General features: G+C 36.5%; 3 protein-coding genes across 4 annotated transcripts; 1 reads left to right on the forward strand and 2 right to left on the reverse strand.

Annotated features, from left to right (window-relative positions):
* Positions 1-2,598: 2,598 nt before the first annotated feature.
* Positions 2,599-4,571, forward strand: LOC111493884 (GDSL esterase/lipase At1g09390-like). The gene is made up of 5 exons (XM_023143789.1): positions 2,599-2,933; positions 3,428-3,622; positions 3,722-3,882; positions 3,952-4,216; positions 4,313-4,571. The coding sequence occupies exons 1-5, from the start codon at positions 2,702-2,704 to the stop codon at positions 4,543-4,545; spliced, it is 1,086 nt and encodes a 361-aa protein (XP_022999557.1). The 5' UTR covers positions 2,599-2,701; the 3' UTR covers positions 4,546-4,571.
* A 3,693-nt stretch (positions 4,572-8,264) lies between these two features.
* On the reverse strand, positions 8,265-13,235 carry LOC111493753 (glucose-6-phosphate 1-dehydrogenase 4, chloroplastic). Of its 2 annotated transcripts, none has more exons than XM_023143587.1 (12): positions 13,060-13,235; positions 12,426-12,666; positions 12,084-12,286; positions 11,542-11,636; positions 11,051-11,165; positions 10,729-10,934; positions 10,462-10,570; positions 10,350-10,387; positions 10,139-10,259; positions 9,861-10,063; positions 8,916-9,116; positions 8,265-8,809 (listed from the first exon to the last, which is right to left on the reverse strand). In XM_023143587.1, the coding sequence occupies exons 1-12, from the start codon at positions 13,147-13,149 to the stop codon at positions 8,572-8,574; spliced, it is 1,860 nt and encodes a 619-aa protein (XP_022999355.1). In that variant the 5' UTR covers positions 13,150-13,235; the 3' UTR covers positions 8,265-8,571. The 2 variants fall into 2 exon arrangements, with proteins under 2 accessions (XP_022999355.1, XP_022999354.1); XM_023143586.1 differs by having other exon boundaries at positions 12,084-12,328.
* Positions 13,236-13,662: 427 nt separating this feature from the next.
* LOC111493892 (probable receptor-like protein kinase At2g42960) lies at positions 13,663-18,775 on the reverse strand. The gene is made up of 6 exons (XM_023143796.1): positions 16,892-18,775; positions 16,706-16,810; positions 15,194-15,316; positions 14,934-15,104; positions 14,709-14,838; positions 13,663-14,270 (listed from the first exon to the last, which is right to left on the reverse strand). The coding sequence occupies exons 1-6, from the start codon at positions 17,464-17,466 to the stop codon at positions 14,043-14,045; spliced, it is 1,332 nt and encodes a 443-aa protein (XP_022999564.1). The 5' UTR covers positions 17,467-18,775; the 3' UTR covers positions 13,663-14,042.
* Between the last annotated feature and the right edge of the window lie 591 nt (positions 18,776-19,366).

Consider the following 19,366-nt stretch of genomic DNA (forward strand, 5'->3'; position numbering starts at 1 on the left):
GGGGAAAATAAGGATTTCTTTTAAGGATGTAATTATGTTTCTTGGGATAACTTCTACTTCTAAATGTTTAGGTAGCGTTTGGATCTAACGAGTTCAGTTGTTTTAGCTTTCTAGTGTTTAGCTTCAGTTAAATAGTTCTCTAATTTTGAAAATTTACCAAATAATTCGTGCGAATAAATCCATGTTCTACTCCAACCTCGAGTTTATAACTTAAATGCAAAAAAAAAAAAAAAAATCTATTTGGGTTGGTTGATGGAAGCGTTGGGTTAAGTTGTGGATCTGTTGAAGCAACCTTTTGGGCATGAATGCACATTAAATGTGATTGGGTCGGAATTGGACTTGGCCTCGTGTAGTTGTTGATTTATGGACAGGGGTTGGGTTCGACTTGACTCAACTCGGTTTGTTTTTTTCTTTGTCCACTATTTTTTTTTTTCAAAATTCGATTCCCTCCTCCAATAATGTCTCCAATGATATTCTAGTGGTTTCACGTGTATATATATGTATAACGCACATCGACAATAAGAAACTTTGAATAGCTTTTACTCTCGATATTGAATTTTGAGTCCAAAGTTGATTGAGGAGAAGTATTAGAGAGGGAGATCGAAGAAGTTGGTGAAACTATCGACTAAAATGGAGTATGGATCATTGAAATTTGTGCATGGTTTAGCAGCAACGGTTTGAATTTTTTTCTATTGTGACAGTGAATAGTCAACCCTATTGGTTAAATTATAAATTTAGTCTCTAATTTTTAAATATATTTTTATTTGACTTTTTAACCTTAAAAAATGTCTAATAAATCTCTAAATTTTTTAATTTTGTATGTTATAAATCCTTAAACTTTTAGCCTATGGAAAATTAATTTGTTGAATGGGCTTATTTTAAAACCATAGAATATATTGGGATTTTTTTACCAAAAAAAAAAAAAAATTAATCTAATTTTCAATATAATATGAACCATCACCAAGGAATTTCCATACCTCAAGATCCAATTTCAAGGACGAGAGCTAAAAATCTACAACAAACCTTGTACACTTATATTCAAGCTATAGTAAGCTCATTAAAGAAAATTCGAGTAGAAGACGTTAGAGACCTTCTTTATATGTTGTGCAAAGTTAAGTTAAAATAAAATAGATGTATTTAATGCACTTTAAGTTACATTGGATGAACTCAGTTTGAATTTATAAAATTAGTCGATGCATCATGACATTCTTCTATGTAGGCCCGCATATGGCCGGATGGGGCGTCTCTTGAGGGACGCCCCTTTACTTGTCATGGCGTGAGGGTCACAACCTACTCTCTTCATACTATGGTTGTGACATTCTCCTCCACTTAACTTAGTCATCGTTCTCGATGACTTACTCGAGTCACAATCATATTGCAGATTGGGACATTCTCTCAAACTTGATTTTGTCATCGTCCTCGATGACTTTCTCGGGCGCATTCGTACCTATTGTGAAATTATAATTTAAATATTTGCATGATGATTAATAAACCTTATTTTCTGATATCACATTATGTAATTAAAAAAAAAAAAAAATTCTATTTTAGCTTAGCTTTGTTTTTTCTTTGCAAATTCTTGTGTTTATAACTTGCATTGCAGAGTGATTCGAATCGCGAATTTTAAAAACGAGTTTTCTTTACTTTTGATCTTAATCATCAAGGTAATTTGTTTCATACTTTTCCTTGGGTTTGATTCCATATAAGTTCTCTTTGCATTTATACAATCTATACACGCCATCTACTTCTTAACCTCACGCTATCAAGGAAATTTATTGGTATAGTTAGGAATTATCCGTTTTTTTTTTTAAATTTTCTTTGTAACCAAAATATATTTGTGAGATCTCACGTCTGTTGGAACTGAAACGAAACATTTTTTAATAAGGATATGAAAACCTCTCCCTAATATACATGTTTTAAAACTATGAGGCTGACGAATATACGTAACGAGCTAAAACAAACCATATCTGCTAGTAGTAGGCTTTGACGGTTATATAATAGTATTAGAGACAGTTATTGAGTAGTGTGCCAACGAATATGCTAGTCCTCAAGGAAATTTATCAGCATACTTAGTAATTATCCATTATTTTACTTCGTAACCAAAATATATTTGTGAAACTCTACATCAGATGAAGACGAGAACAAAACATTCTTTTATTAGGGTGTGGAAACCTGTTCATAATAGACACATTTTAAAACCATAAGGCTGAGGACTATAGGTAACAAATTAAAGGAGACCGTATCTACTAGTGATATGCTTGGACATTACATAATGTCAGTCACAGAGCAGTATGACAGAGAATACGTTGGCCCCAAAGGAGGTAAATTGTGAAATCCAACATACACGGATTCATCATGTACCTTATGCCCGGTGTGGATTGTGAAATCCCCCAATATATCTGAGTTTAAATTCAAAAATCTAAAGGAGAAGTCAATATTTTCTTCTTATTTTCTAAAAAACCCACCAAGATCCAATAATTTAAGTACAAACTTTAACGATTTTCCTTAAACTCATCGAAATAACAACGAAGAACACAAACAAAATGCGACCCACCGACAGTCTACATTATAATTTATAAGGACAAAAACCAAAAAAAATCAAAATAAAGGATCCGATACTCAAAACCCAACAAAATAAATCCCACACAGACAAAGAGAGAGAAGAAAGACAGCAACTTTGCGAGCTTTGAACTGTCCAGTGACAATGGCCGCCATTGTCGGTCTCTTTACCCTTCTTCTTCTTCTTCCTCCTTCTCTGGTTTTTTCGCAGTGCACTCGCCGTCCGCCGGTCATCTTCAACTTCGGCGACTCCAACTCCGACACCGGTGGCTTAGTCGCCGGACTTGGCTTTCCCATTCTCTCCCCTAATGGCCGAACCTTCTTCCGTAGATCCACCGGCCGCCTCTCCGATGGCCGCCTTCTCATCGACTTTCTCTGTAAGTAGGCCCCACTATACTTTCCTCCTTTTTTTAATTATTACGTGGCGTTAGATCTGACCGTTCAGTTCGCCTTTAGATCTGAAATTGGGAATGGCATTTTTGTGATTTATGGGAATTTGAGGGGTTTTTGTGGAATTTGAGATGGATATGGATCCCGTTCTGTTTGACGTTTGTCTGAAGTTTGAATCCTCTGCTTTACTGATATTCTAATCTCTGTGCTCTCTGTCCACGTGGTGCGTTTATTGTGCTGGGTCCTACCTTCCTCTCTTTTTGAACTTTGATTTAAATTTAGCGTTTTTATATATTAAGGAAATTTTTACTGTTTTTTTTTTCTTTTAGTATTATAAATATTAATTTGTTCTCTCCAGCGTAATTTTTTAAATATATATTGAAATTGAATTTGAAAATTTTAATAAATAAATTAAGTGAAAAAAACAACTCGAACAACTAGATCGAGACCGACCGAAACTTGTTTCATTTTGATTTGACAGGTGAGAACTTGAATACGAACATGTTAAACCCTTATATGGATTCGTTAGCGAGATCAAATTTCAAAAATGGAGCAAACTTTGCTATCGTAGGATCGTCCACTCTCCCCAAGTATGTTCCTTTTTCGCTCAACATTCAATTCATGCAATTTGTTCATTTCAAGTCCCGAACGCTCGAACTTCTTAACACCAATGCTGGTATTCTTCTGAACTCTTATCGTTACAAATATTGTCGTTACTTTTTCCATTTTTTATATGTTATGAATACCGTCTATTGAGATTGAGATCTTGTTTTAGGTTACGAGAATTTGATCGATGATGACGGTTTTAGGAATGCGTTGTATATGATCGACATTGGTCAAAATGATATAGCCGACTCTTTATCTAAGAACCTTTCTTATTTCCAAGTGGTTAAACAGATTCCATCGGTCATTTCCGAAATTCAAAATGCTATAAAGGTGATAGTGATAAGTGGTTGTGTTTCGTTTTTCGATTCCACTTTTATTGAATTCGATGTTTTTCTCTAGGGTTTGTATGGTCAAGGTGGAAGGAAGTTTTGGATACACAACACGGGGCCGTTAGGTTGTTTGCCTCAGAAACTCTCATTGTTTCACATGAAAGATCTCGATCGATATGGATGCATTTCGAGCTACAATAACCTAGCGACATTGTTCAACAAGGCATTAAGCCATTTATGTCGGGAATTGAGATATGAACTGAAAGACGCAAGTATTGTATACATTGATATTTACACTATCAAGTACGATCTGGTTGCCAACTCCTCACTATACGGTTAGTACAAAAAAACCCGTTGTAAATTTACTAAACAAACACTCTATCAATTATCGATTCTCATAAAAACTCACAAAGGACAACCGTTTTTGTTAGGTTTTTCTGATCCTCTAATGGCATGTTGTGGCGCCGGGGGACGTCCATACAATTACGACATTAGGGTGACGTGTGGTCAACCGGGATATGAAGTTTGTAACGAAAATTCAAAGTTCATCAGTTGGGACGGGATTCATTACACCGAAGAAGCTAATAAGATCGTGGCTTCGAAAATACTTTCTAGAGCTTATTCTACTCCGCCATTACCTTTTGATTTCTTTTGCAACAATTGAGTTCAATTAAACCATAACTTGTTTCTTTGCCATTGTTCCATTTTCATGGATTTTTTTTAATAAGGAATGAAATCGATCGTTCGTCTATGTAAGAGACCAAGTCCACCGTTAGCCCGTTTTAGCCCGTTATGTTTAGCCATTAGTCTCATAGTTTTAAAACACGTCTACTAGGGAGAGGTTTTCATGCCTTTATAAGGAATGCTTAGTCCCCGTTTCTGACTGATATGGGATCTCGCAATCCATCCCTCTTTGGAAAATCTCTCCCTTGCAATGAATATTTCGCTCCTCTCTCCAACCGATATAAGATCTCACAATCCATCCCTTGGAGACTAGCGTCCTCACTGTCACATGCCCAATGTCTTATTCTCATTCCATTGGTAACAACTCAAGCCCTATCAGATATTGTCCGCTTTAGCCAATTATATATCGTCATCAACCTCACGTTTTTAAAACGCGTCTACTAATGAGAAATTTCCACACCCTTACAAAAAAATATTTTATTCCCCTCTCAATATCACAGTCTAAACCTATAATTTACCCTAAAAATTAGTGTCTAAATAATTAAACTCATGATCCTCCACTCAATTTACCAATGCACATTATACGCCTCCTCGGAGGCTTAAGGAGCTCTCGAATAGCCTCCCCTTAATTGAGACTCGAGTCCTTTCTCTCCACTAAATTAACCAACGTGGAACTCACTCTCAATAATTCTCAACAATCTTTCTCTCGTAAACTCATAATCTTCTACTAAATTAACGAGCCACCATAAACCCAAAAGAGGCAATAAATTACCAATTATAGAAATCAACTGAACAATGAAAGAAAGCTCATTCAAATGCTCAATGGAAACAAAACCCACCAGAACAGAGCAATCTTAAACGCAGAAATAAACAAACAAACAAACAAAAAAATGGCAAAGATAAGACCTTTGAACATAGAATCAAGCAAAACCAAAAGCAACCCATTATAAAACAGCGTTAATTCGACACAAACAAGAACAAAAATCAAAGAGAGAGATTAAGATCGAGCCCCTTTTTTGGTTCTTCTAGCTGTTCTTGGTGTTCTTCCTTTTGGTTGCTCTGTTTTGTAGCTGAAGATGAAGCAGCTCCTAATTCAATGGCGGCTTTGGATTTGGATTTGTGGGTATCAAACCCATCTTCAATGAAATCTTCTGGTTGAAATTTTGGATTCCAAACCCCTTTTGTTTGGTTATCTTCTTCAGCTGATTCTTTTGATTTGATTTTGTCTCTCATGGCTTTGGTATTTTGAATTAGAGCGAAGAACAGCTTCATTTTTTCCTCATCATCTTCATCATCATCATCATCATCTTCTTCAATGTTCTGCAATTTTCTTCTCTTTCTTCTTCCTTCCATGGCTTTGCTCCCAAGGGATGAGAAATGGATGAGAGAGAGAAAAACAAAGAGAGAGAAAGAGATGATTCACATTGAAATGTTGTAGAATGGGTATTGAAAAATGTGGAAATTTAATGAGATGAAAAAATGGAATTGGGATTCTGTCTAGATTATTGTGAAATAACATATCATATGTTTAAATTTTCACTCAAAATTTAGATATTCAAACTCGAACGTTTGAAATGAGAATATGAAACTATTGTAAACTTAAACTCGAACATAAATAAGATTAAATTATTAGTTTAGAATCGAAATTTGGAGTATCTAACCGGGTTTAAACTAAATTTGTGAAATTTAGAAGTCTATAATTGATTAATTGATGTATTCGATAAATCGTTTTCGTTTTTTTGTTTGGTAGTATGCTAATATAAATAATTTAGATAATGTCATAAAATTGTTCCCAACACGCATTAAACAAAAATGGAAATACAATGATTTAAACAAAATAATCAGAAAAAATTTCGTCAACAACTATTAGAAAACTCTTAAATGACGAGAAGCTAAATATGAAAATATATGTCGTTGTCTTTACTATTGCACGTAGTTGTGTTTTCATGACCCAACTATTACACGTAGTAACGTTGAACCAACCTGACTTCAATGCAAACACAACTACGTACTAGGCAGCAACACAAATATTGAGCACAAACCTCTTGGTGATGATCTCTTAACGAGCACATGCCCGCGCAACCTTTTGGGGCCCAACGTCTTTACTGACACATCGCCCGGTGTCTGGCTTTGATACCAACGATAAAGGCTCAAACCCACCACTAGCAAATATTATCCTCTTTGAGTCTTCCCTTCAAGGCTTTAGAACGTATTTGCTAGGAAAAAGTTTCCACACTCTATAAAGCGTATTACGTTCTCCTCTTCCACCAATGCGGCACCGTTACATATAACTAAAATATAATTATTTGGATAGATAGTGGTTGCTTGTGAGCCATCATATCCAACTCATTGCATAACACATATTCAAACCTACCCTACCATTTGTGAAAAATAAATAAATAAGGATTAAAATAATTATTTTTTCAACATTTAAATCATAATTTGTTAATTTTTAAAATGTTTATTTTAGTTACTTTTACATTTTTTTTTTCATTTTAGTTCCAAAAAGATCTATTTTAAATATTAAATTTGATCAGTAATTTTTTCTAAAATGTGTTAAAAGGCTATTTTTAAAATTTTATGAGTATTTTTTTAAATAGAATACTGTATGAAATTTTTTTAAAGTTCGAGGGTATTTTTGAAATTTTATTTTAAAAATTTAAAGATATTTTTAAGATAAATTAAAAAAGTTATGAGTATTTTTTTTTTATTAATTTAATCTCGAAACTAAAATAAACATATCTAAAAGCTAAAACAAGAACAAACTAAGATTAAAGCTTCAAATTTTCTTTTTTTGCTAAAAAATCCAGGCACTAAAATAGAATAGACATGTTGAAAGTTCATACACCACCAAAATAAAATAAGATTTAAATGAAAAAGAGAGGATGATTTGACCCCAAAATGAGCAGTGATATAATGTGTGTGTGGACCATGAGCATTCTTTTCCCTTAATTTCTTGGCGGCTTGTTTTTTGATTTGTTGACTGGGGAATATCTCAAGTCTTCGTGGATCCTACACTCAGTGTTTATGGCTGCCACTGATGAAGCATGTCATTGAAATTGATTGAATAAAACCAAAAAATCTGGTGCAAAGAATCTATTACCTCAATCCATATTCTCCTCTTTGTATTCTTCATTTCTGCTACCGTTTTATATCAACCGAACAATGACAATGATTTTGTATTCAAATATACAAGCATATACAGAGCGGTACAATTTCTATTAAGAACTACAACGTTCCACAATGGTATGATATTATCCACTTTGAACATAAACTCTAATCGCTTTACTTTTGGTATACTATATAGCCTATCCTGAGACCTATTTAGCCCTTGAATAGCCTCTCTTTAATCGAGGCCGACTCCTTTCTCTAGAGCCCTCGAACAAAGTACACTCTTTGTTCGACACTTGAGTCACTTTTGGCTACACTTTCAAGGCTAGCAACTTCTTTGTTCGACCCTTGAGAATTCTATTGACATATCTAAGTTAAGGACATGGACATAACTCTGATACAATGTTAGAAACCACAACTCTTCACAATGGTATAATATTATCCACTTTGAGCATAAACTCTCGTAGTTTTACTTTTGGTTTTTCCAAAAGGCCTCGTAGCAATGGAGATGTATTCCTTACTTATAAACTCATTATTATCCCCTTAGTTAGCTAATATAGGACTTTCTCCTAACAATCGTTTCTTCCCTTTCAAAATAACTTGGGTGGAAAAACTCTTTCTATATGGTACAATACAATCCTCATATTCTTTCATCACATGTCTTGAACCAATGGCAGATCAATCCTATGCAACATTACAAGGAACTAAGTTGAGAATCGCAACCAGAAGTTGCATCATCATGTGGTTTTAGACTACTAGGCTGAAATTTTATGTCCAACTGCTTCAGATAAATGAACTAGATGGTTGATGAATGTAATGATTCAACCATTTGGCAAATCTAGTGTGCCTGTTTCTTAGTGAGAGAGCTTGCCATAGATAAAATGTGTTCTTCTGCTTACTCCTCGACCCATCGAACTCCGTGTTTGGCCCACAGATAATAAGCTCCGATAGGACCTCTGCCACCGAACTCGTAGAGTTCTGGCTTAATGTTATTCTCCTTGATTTCATTTAGGATCGGAGTTAGGATGTTCCATGCAACTGCGAGTTCATCGCTTCTCATGAACAGATGGCTATCCCCATCAATGACATCAAGGAGAAGATGCTCATATGAATCGGGCACATCCACGTTGTACCTACCGTAAGGGAGAAAAACTAAAATGAATAAGAGAGAATAAAACAATATCCACATCAAAACCATGCTGCAACTAACAAAGGACAATATTTCAAATTCAGACGCACTTGTCTTTGTAAAGAAGATTGAGCTCTGGAGAGTCCAATCGCAATCCCAATCCAGGAACCTTGTTATTAACTCTGACAAGAATGGCCTCTTCAGGTACATCACGCAAAATAATCTCGTTAGTTGTGGATGCACTATTATACCCAATGTGCTCGCGATATATGTTCCCTGGAACCTGGCGAAATTGTATACGGATTTCTACACTGCATTTGGGAGCAAATTCTCCATTAAGGATGCAGGATAAGCAGAGAATATGTAGGGGAATTATCATTATGATCATACCAGAGATTTTAAACTATCGTTTTCTGGGATTCTTTCCTCGTGTTCAGAACAAGCTCCGCTAAGAATAAGATTTGATATAACATTGCTATGCCTAGGTATTAGAAACTGATGTTGAAATTTTAACTATTCAAGTTCTAAGTTCTCCTTCCTTTCAGCTTTTTGGTTCTTAATTTCCCTCATCAGTGGTCGTTTTCTCCAATTTTTCATTCCCCTCTTATCAATAAGTTCCCATGGTTGTATGTGTACTAACACAAAATCATCCATTACATTGTCATTGCCATACAATCTTGGATGAGAACTAATGCGAAGTTAATAAACTTGACTTAGCAAAAAAAGTTATTAATCTCGAAAAATTGTAGGATAATTGTTAGTCTTAGGAGAATGGTAAGTAAGGGCTAACTTGTAGGAAAAGTTTAGGAAATTTGTTTGTGTTTTCTCCCCTATAAATACATATCATATGTATGCTCTATTCACAACAACAAAGAGAATTGAAAAGTATAACCGCTTAAGGTTCTTCTATTCAAAGGATCTCTCCCCTCAACTTGTTCTTTCTGCTTAATCTATTTGTTTCGGTATATTTCGTTTGTGGGCCATATCCAACCACTAATTCTGTTGGAGTCCTACATCTTTCTGATATGCAATAGCCTAACCAAAGAAAAATTTACCAGTGTTTGATTAGTCCCAAGCCCGATTTGATCAAGAAAGGAACACCGTCCCAGCGTGCATTGTCAATGTACAAAGCACCAGCAAAATATGTCGGGGTCAGATCGTCGAGAAAAAGGTCAACCTTGTCCTTAGCACTAGATTTGTACTGTCCGAGAACAACATCACTAGGTTCCAATGGGCGAATGGATCTCAGAAGCTTAACCTGGAAAGAATCTACTCATTTACATTACAGTGATTACACCATGCAATAGTACTTTTTCGAGAAGTCGATATTTACCTTCTCATTTCGAATGGCTTCACCATCAAGACTAATGGGTGGTTCCATCGCAAGTAATGCGATTGTTTGTAGTATATGGCTGTGCACTATGTCCCCAATGATTCCACCACCGTCCAAAAATCTGCATGGAAGGAACTGCATACATGTTGATGATCCTGTAACATTAATTCAAGACAAAGGTAAAAGTAAAACCAGTGAACTGCCAAGTAACCTTTTTGTTTGAACTCCAAGTTCTTCCGATAAAATGACCTGTAATAATTTTTAATTTGTTTAGTGAGTATACAGAGTGAAAGGACTAGAAATTTCTTTATAGAAATGCGTACCTGTACACTGCTTATGAATGTACGACTCCATAGTGGCTGAAAAACTAAATTAGCAAACCTTAAAACTGTAAGGTTTTCAATAAGGTTCTTCCCAAGAAGATGATCGATCCTGAAATATAACGGTTTAAAATCAATTTATTAGCTGAAATCTAAAATAACATAAGAACTATGAACAAAAAAGGGTCAGCATTGCAATCAGGTTGTGCAAGTTCTGGGTATTAAGTGCAGTGTTAGTGATATCGAAGAACGAATGATGAGAAGACACACCTGTAAATTTGGTTTTCCTCAAATTGAGAAAGAAGAGATTTTGTCAAAAAATGAGAAGACTTCATGTCAAAGCCAAAGGGTTTCTCAATGATAACACGATTCCAACCTTTTTTCGTTTGAGCTTTACTGGAAAGAGAGAGTGCAACATCTAGAAGGGCGTTTTGTGGCACGGAGAGGTAAAATATCCTGTTTGCTTCGGAATACCTCTGCAGTATTTCACATATTTTATAATCATTAATCGACAATCATATCGAAAAATTGGACATAAGAAAATGCAAGAAAAAAAGAACTTCTCAATCAATCAATGGCCCGATGCAACCACCTCAATCTGCTCCATCAGGAAATTGAGCTTTGACATGCCCTTATTGTTGTCATAACCTCCATTTACATGGAATGTTCTACTCAGAAAAGCATCCATTTTATCACTGCAATTTTGTCTACAAAGAAACAAAATACATTTCACCAAAATTTTGTTACTAATTGCCAAACACAACGCATTCGTTTTACATTCACAACGTTGCCAAAATATCTATGAAATTCATTACAATTGACATCAGTAATTGTCAAACTCCAAAAAATTTCAAGTTTAATGTTTTTTCCCCTTACAGTACATGGTATAACTTTAAGTTGAACATGCACTTAGTCAGCAGAGAAAACTCAGAAACATTTACAACGTACCACTCAGTGTACGTTTTACATCATTAATCAAACATGCAGATTAATTGAATTTTGAATTCCAATTTTCCGAACATATTGAATACTTGACAGTAAAAGTATAAAGAGATTATCCAGGAAATAAATTCAGAAACATACTGATGGTCGATGCGGCAGGTTAAGGTAGCAGATATAATAGACCGCAGTTCTTCATCTGTTATATTCTTTCTTGAATAACCAAAAATGCCAACATTCTGCAACCATGGAATATCAGAACAGCTGTAAATCAACTTTGTGTTCACATAGATATCAAACTAGTAGATGTAATCTCCATTCATTTATATTTTGCATAAGAATCTCCATTCAATTTCTTGAGGTAGATCTCTTCAATAACCTGGAATATTTTAATGCCCAGTAAAAATAATCAATACGCATACCATTCTCAAATAGTTTAAAAATGTGACTATAAGCGATGATCGGAACCGAAGTCCCTTTGGAACAAGAAAGTAGGCCCAGTAGATAAAATGATTGCGGAGCAAAATTTTGTTGTTTTTTTTGTGGAATGTGCGTGTGGAACACATTTTAAACCGAACATGTTGAAATCAATTAAATATATGCAAGGATACGACATAGAATACTCTTACGAGATATAAGAAACTAGGATATCTGTGTTTATGTCATAAATCTGAATATCACCATACCTCAGGGAGAAAGCCACTATAATACAGCGCAAACAGTGCTGGAAAAATCTTTCTTGTTGCGAGCTCACCAGTAGCTCCAATGACAGCAATACAGAGGGATGGTACTTCTTTGTCCCCGATGATGCGGTTTGACATAAGTGACTGTGGCAAGGATCCAGAAGACCCAGAGGAATCTGGAGCATCAGATTGCAGATTCTCAGATGCTGCAGGATGTGTACTTATTTTAGTTCTTTCAGAATTGGAATCTGATGAACAAAAATGCTTAGTTCACCAAAAAACATAACAAATATTAGATCAAAACTATAGTAAATTAAAGAATGGAAGGCAACTACGTTTACTAACCACTGGAAAGGTTCGATTTCAAGACTGCTTCAGGAACTTGCTGAGCCTGTGACGAAGTTTCCTCAAAAGGCTTTTCAAACTCATCTCCTTTATGATTTTTTATAGTCTTAAACTTCTGTGTTTGTCCAGATTTCCCATCATGTTGCAGAAGGCTTAGGCTCTCACTTATCCAGAGCCTTAAGCCATGAAATATTTGGCAGAAATTGGAAGCTCTTCGCGATCGTAATCTATTCGGCGCAATCTAAATCGACTCATAAATATAAGAACACCGTTACTAAGCTTAGAAACAAGAAGTTTGTTTAAAATATTAGAGAATTCCATCATAAAGGGTAGGGAAATTGATTGAGAAAGAAAGAAACCCCCAAATTTTGAATGATCTCTCACAAACTCAACATAAAATCTCACCATATGATCAACAATCTGATAGATACTTGCATTACATCTTGTTACAGCAAATCAACCTATCTTCTTACTACGATCACTTATTTCGCTATGAATTAACAACTAATTTCCATTTTAATTCTAATACTCTAGACTCTTCATCAAGATCAAACAAAAAGGAAGCAAAATTAGGAGTGAGAAACTGAAAATGAATTGAAGAAGTAGTGGAGAGAGAAGGATCAAGAACACTCACATGGTAGCTGCAGTGGGGGAATCTGCGGACATTGGAGCACAGGGGAATAGCACCGGGAGGAGCCGAGAAAGTTGAAATTGAAAATGGCATCGAAACTTTTGTTGGTCAGTGAAGATGGTTTGATATCGGAACTCTCTCTCCACATCCTCCTGCGTTTAGCCAGCCATGGTAGGGAACTCGAAGACGATTGCATCTGTGGAGCCGAGGTTCCGGGTGCAGGAGATTGTGGCCCATTTGTCTGCAGTTGAACCCGCCCGGCCCAGAAAGACGGTCCAGGCCCAACATACTATTTTGGTTTGAGAGTAAAATTTAAAGTAAATTATTGTATTATTAATTACATGTCTAACACTATTTTAATTAATATTAATATTTAATAAATAGAGGTATTTAAATTTCATACATATATTAATTAAAATTAATATATTCAAACTCATAATTAGAATATATATATATATATATAAATATATATATATATATATAAATAAAAAGTCAACTAACAAGTCAAATGTTTGAACCTTCCACTTCAGATGTTATACTTAAAAAACTCGTAAAAAAATTAAATATGTTCCTATAAAGAGATCTTGGAGAGCAAAGTGTGTAAAAAAAAAAAAAAATTACATCGACGTGAAAAGAAAATTATTACTAGAGATGAAACCCTAATCGACTACACAATGCTAACATCGTACTCGAGAAAAAACATTATTAGAGATGAAACCCTAATCAACTACACAATGTTAACATCATCGTCGAGTTTGGAACTCTGATCGATTGATTTCACAAATATTAAACTCGAACATATAATTTTGCAGCCTACAGTGTTCCACTCTTGTTACGTATAGCTCTTTCATTCTTATCATTAGTGACGACCCACGTCCTTGATTGAAATCTTTCCACGAAGTGAATTGAATTGAAATAGTTACAGAAAAAAGAAAAAAAACATACTTACGTACATATTATATATACCAACAATGTGAATGTGACTACTATTTCGGACGTGTATGAGAAAAACTATCTTGAGATTCGAGCATCCGAACAACTTGGCTCATCTTTGGTCTCTTCTCGTAATTTGGATCCACACACCTCAAAGCAACCAATAGAGCTCTTTTCAACCCTCTTGTGGATGGCCTTCCTTCGATCCCTATTTTTGGATCTACCACTTCTTCACATCGCCTACTTCCGATCATCATTTTCAGCCAATCCACCACATTTACCTTAATCGAGCCAACATTTCGTGAAAAAAATTGAATTACGGTCAATATTTTTCAACAGTATTATAAAGACAGTTCAAATTGATGAATTTGATATATATATTACTCGAGACATTTTTCAGTCATTTTTGTAGTTTCATAGGTTTGCCTAAACTAAATTAGTTGAACTGAACCAAAAATTATGTTAAGGGTTGTTTGGATTGAAATTTTTTTTAACCCAAATAATTTAGTTGGGTCTAAGAAAATGTCTCAACCCGACCTTACCCAACTCACGAACACCCTTCAAGTTAAAGATAGACATCAGTATACAAGGATCAAACTAATGCAGCCCTAAAAAAATTATTCATCATCAAGAACTTATTGATTATCGATATGATCCGTAATATGATAATGAGCATACGAAACTCTCATCCTACATATTGTTAAACTAAAAAAATGTACCTGTTTGGGCGGACGTCCATAGTCAACAGGATCTCTTCCCGTGATTGTTTCCACCAATACAACTCCAAAGCTATACACATCGCTCTTCTCATTCAAAAGTCCAGTATTCGCGTACTCAGGAGCCACATACCTATAGACACAACCACACAATAGTTAGAAAAAAAAAAAATACTCGAAACAACACTAGAATTAAAAGCTCGTACAAGAATAATGAATAGAGAATACCCAAATGTCCCCATAACTCGAGTCGTAACATGAGTCTTTCCGACCTCCATCAACTTTGCCAACCCGAAGTCGGATACTTTGGCATTGAAGTTTTCATCTATTAGTATGTTGCTAGCTTTGATGTCTCGATGCACCACCTTTGGCTCAATGGCTTCGTGCAAGTATGCAATCCTTTGTGACATGACAAGAAAAACATCATAGGTTGTTCTAAAAAACCAGACAAAACATATGACAAGGCATAGGTTGATCATTCTACTGACCCTTTGGCTGTCCCCAACATGATCTTCATTCGAGCCTCCCATGTAAGGTATCTATTCTCTCCCATTCCTTCATGTAGCCATAGCTCTAAGCTTCCATTGTTTATGTACTCATACACCAGCATCCTGAAAGTAGACCAAAGCTAAGAATAGTACTTTCTCTTGAACATCGATTAGGACCGATTCATAAGATCTGTTGAGAATTGTGAGATCCAATAATCCCACATTGGTTGGGGAGGAGAACGAAACCCCCTTTATAAGGGTGTGAAAATTTTTTCCTAGCAAATGCGTTTTAAAGGTTTGAGGGGAAGCCCGAAAGGAAAAGTCCAAAAATGACAATATCTGATAGTGGTAGACTTGGGATGTTACAAATGGTATCAGAGCCCGACACTAGGCGATGTGCTAGCGAGGAGCCTGTTCCCTTAAGTAGTGTAGACATGAGATAGTGTGCTAGTAAGGACGTTGGGCCCCAAAAGGGGTGGATTTGGCGGGGGTCTCACATCGATTGGAGAAAGAAATGAATACCAATGAGAACGTTGGGCCCTGAAGTGGGGGTGGATTGTGAGATATTAGTTGGGGTGGAGAACGAAACACCCTTTATAAGGGTGTGGAAACTTTTCCGTAGCAGACACTTTTTAATGTCTGAAACACACATTAATGTTGGACTAACGGTGGATTAGGGCCGTTACAAGAATTTTCATGAAAATTTGGTTCATGAATACTTTTGGTATATTCTCCACTTCGATTCGTGAATTTATTGGATTCATTTGGTTCATCTCCCATAATGTTACATGAATCATCTTGATTCATGTATGAACATTAATGTTGCTTTGATTCATGTATGAGAATTAGTATTGTTATGTCTATATAAAGGTTTGTCTAGTATTATTTTGAAATTTGGAGTCATTGTTATTTTGTGTTTGCGTATAGGCAATTGGGAGAAACTTTGTACGAGAGATTTTGTAGTGTAAGAGTGTGAGAGATACACCACTTTCACTGCAACAATGGGTATTAGAGCATTTTTGTTGGAGAGAGAGAGAGCTGTCACAATCGCACTTTTCTTGGCAGCAAACTTTGCGATTGTGTGGGGCTCACTCCCAACACCAAGTGAGTCAAACCAATTTGTCTTTGCGTTGCCTACGGCTGGACAACGTATGTTCAACTGTAACAACCCAAACCTACCGCTACTAGATATTGTCCTCTTTGGGCTTTTTTGTATTCGCATTGCCTACAGTCGGGCAACGTATGTTCAAGCATAATAGTCCAGACCCACCACCAGTAGATATTGTCTTCTTTGGGCTTTCCCTTTCGGGCTTCCCCTCAAGGTTTTTAAAACATGTCTGCTAGAGAGAGGTTTCCACACCCTTATAAAGAAGGTTTCGTTCTCCTCTCCAACTGATGTGAGAACTCACATCAAGCTTCTAACCCCGTTTGAGAAGAAGGTTTTAGAAAACAGTAGCAAAAATATAATTGACTTAAATAGCATATAACTTTTCGAGAGAGACGTCTGAGTACCTATGAGTCCCTTCGACGCAGTACCCCAATAGACGAACAAGATTCTTATGCCTAACATGCCCAATTGCCTCAACTTCCACTCTAAATTCCATCTCAGCTTGGCCTCTAAAACACACAAAAACAAAAAAAGTATCAATTTAACACTTCAAAATCAATCAAATCACTAATTTTACACCCAAAACTTACTGTCCATTAAAAATCTTCTTAACAGCCACTGATATCCCATTCAACAACCTCCCTTTATACACAACTCCATACCCTCCTTCCCCAATCAAATTCTCTTCGGAGAACAAATTAGTAGCCAAATCCAGCTCCCTTAATGTAAACCAATACCCCCATCCCAATCGCGACATCTCTAGCAGACCTGACATCGGCGACGTCGAACGTCGGTTCATTGTCGTCGTCGTGACAGTGCCAGAGCTGCCTTCATCCCCTGATTGTGATCCATAGCCATAGCTCAATGGATGAAATGATGATCCTGATTCAGTGCTGTAAGTGGTGATATGAACTGCCTTTATGTCCTTTGAGTGTGATGGGATTTGTGTTAGAGGACATAAGACGTTGGTGTTGGTGTTGGCGTTGGCTGCTGATGATGATGTTCTTGAGTTCTTGTTGCGTGAGGTTAAAAAGAATGAGAGTATGCAAAGGATTGAGATTATGAATAGGCCTACTCCAATTCCAATGATTTCCCATACCTTTAGACCAAGTATGCTTGTTCTCTTTGATAGCTCTTGGTTTAGATCATTCCCCATCTTGTACATCCAAAAGTGTAAAATCACTGATCACTTTATTCTGGTCTCCTTCGATAAAGTTCTCCTGATACCTGCCTTGAACTACAGGAGCGGTCTTGCATACACACATGTGTAAATCATTGTTACTTGTAGGATTGGAGTGGAGCGTATATGAGCGAGTAGAGCCTAGAGAACGGAGAAGCCTGTTATAAAGTAGTTGACTAGAAGTATCAAACTGTTGGCCTGAGAGAAGACGGCTTCTCTCGGGAAAGATGACCTAATTTCTTTTCTTTGTTTTTTTAGGAGCCCATAATACTAAGAGGTGGAGGAGAAGGAAGCCAGACCTCTGATCGACCTGAAAACATAATAAATTCTTGGTGTTGTGAGAGATTTGAGTGACACAGCGAGTGTTTTCTAAGAAGGGATTGACTTGGAATAAGAAAATGAAATACGAACAACCGCGCGGGTGAGAACCTGGCTAGTTCGTTGCCTGCAGAGGCTGTTGTAGTTGATTACAGGGCCAATTTCTGAAGTCCCTTTGGCACAGCCAAGCATGATCTAAAGGCATAGAAGCAGCCATGGTTTGAATGAACAGAAGACATCACTGAATTGCAGCAGAGAAAGAACACTTAGAGGGCTCTGATATAAAGAAGAAGGTATGAAGAAATTGGCATCATAATGAAGTTTCTTGTGGCCTTTGAAAGAGAGGTGTGAGATCCCACATCGTTTAGGAAGGAGAACGAAACATTCTTTATAAGAGTGTGAAAACCTCTCCTTAGCATATGCGTTTTAAAAAGCTTGAGTTGAAATCCGAAAAAGAAAGCTCAAATAGGACTATATCTGTTAGCGGTGGGATTTGACTGTTACAAATAGTATTAGAGCCAGACACCAAGCGATCTGCTAGCAAGGAGGCTGAGCTCCGAAGGGGGTGGACACGAAGCGGTGTTCTAATAAGGACACTGGCCCCAAAGAAGGTGGATTGTGAGATCTCATATCGATTGGGGAGGAGAACAAAACATTCTTTATAAAGGTGTGGAAACCTCTACCTAGCAGCGGACTTGAGTTGTTACCGGGAATGATAACGACTTCGAAGCAGCAATTCATTAGGAGAGGAATGAATGTAATAGCTACAGGCTTGTTTTGTTACTCAGAGAGGAATGGGATAATAAAATTCCATTAGTTACTTGCATGCTACTTAATTTGCTCATTATTGTACGTACTTTAGGTGGCAACTGCCTCACTTTTGATTGTTTCTTTTCTTAATTAAATCATCACTTTGTAAAAGAAGTAATGATTTTATTGACTCTAACTATTAGGACTCGTTCTAACTAAAGAACACGTCGATCTTAAAAATGACTTCTTCGATTGGAAAACACATTGAACATTTACTTGAACTAGTAAGTTTTACATTAGCTGTGAAATCCCGCATCAGTTAGAGAGGGAATGGAGTATTTCTTATAGGGCGTAGAAACTTCTCCATAATAGACGCAAATCGTGAGACTGATGGCGATACGTAACGGGCAAAAGCGGACAATATTTACTAGCAGTGGACTTGGGCTGTTACAAATGGTATCAGAGCCAAACACCATACGATGTGAAAACAAGGAGGCTGTGTGCCCAAAGAGGGGTGAATTAGGGGGTCCCACATCAATCGGAGAAGGGAATGAGTGCCAGTGAGGACACTGGACCCTGGAGGAGATGGATTGTGAGATCCCACATCGGTTGGGGTGGAGAACAAAACATTCTTTATAAGGGTGTGGAAACCTCCCTTAGCATACACGTTTTAAAACCGTGAGTCTGACGGCGATATGTAACGGGACAAAGAATCAACAACGTCGTTTCGAGATCCCACATCGATTGAAGAGAGGAACAAAACATTCTTTATAAGGGTGTGGAAACCTCTTCTTAGAAAAGGTGTCTTAAAAATCTC

The sequence above is a fragment of the Cucurbita maxima genome, unplaced genomic scaffold (genome assembly GCF_002738345.1).
Source record: "Cucurbita maxima cultivar Rimu unplaced genomic scaffold, Cmax_1.0 Cma_Scf00019, whole genome shotgun sequence".
Taxonomy (NCBI): domain Eukaryota; kingdom Viridiplantae; phylum Streptophyta; class Magnoliopsida; order Cucurbitales; family Cucurbitaceae; genus Cucurbita; species Cucurbita maxima.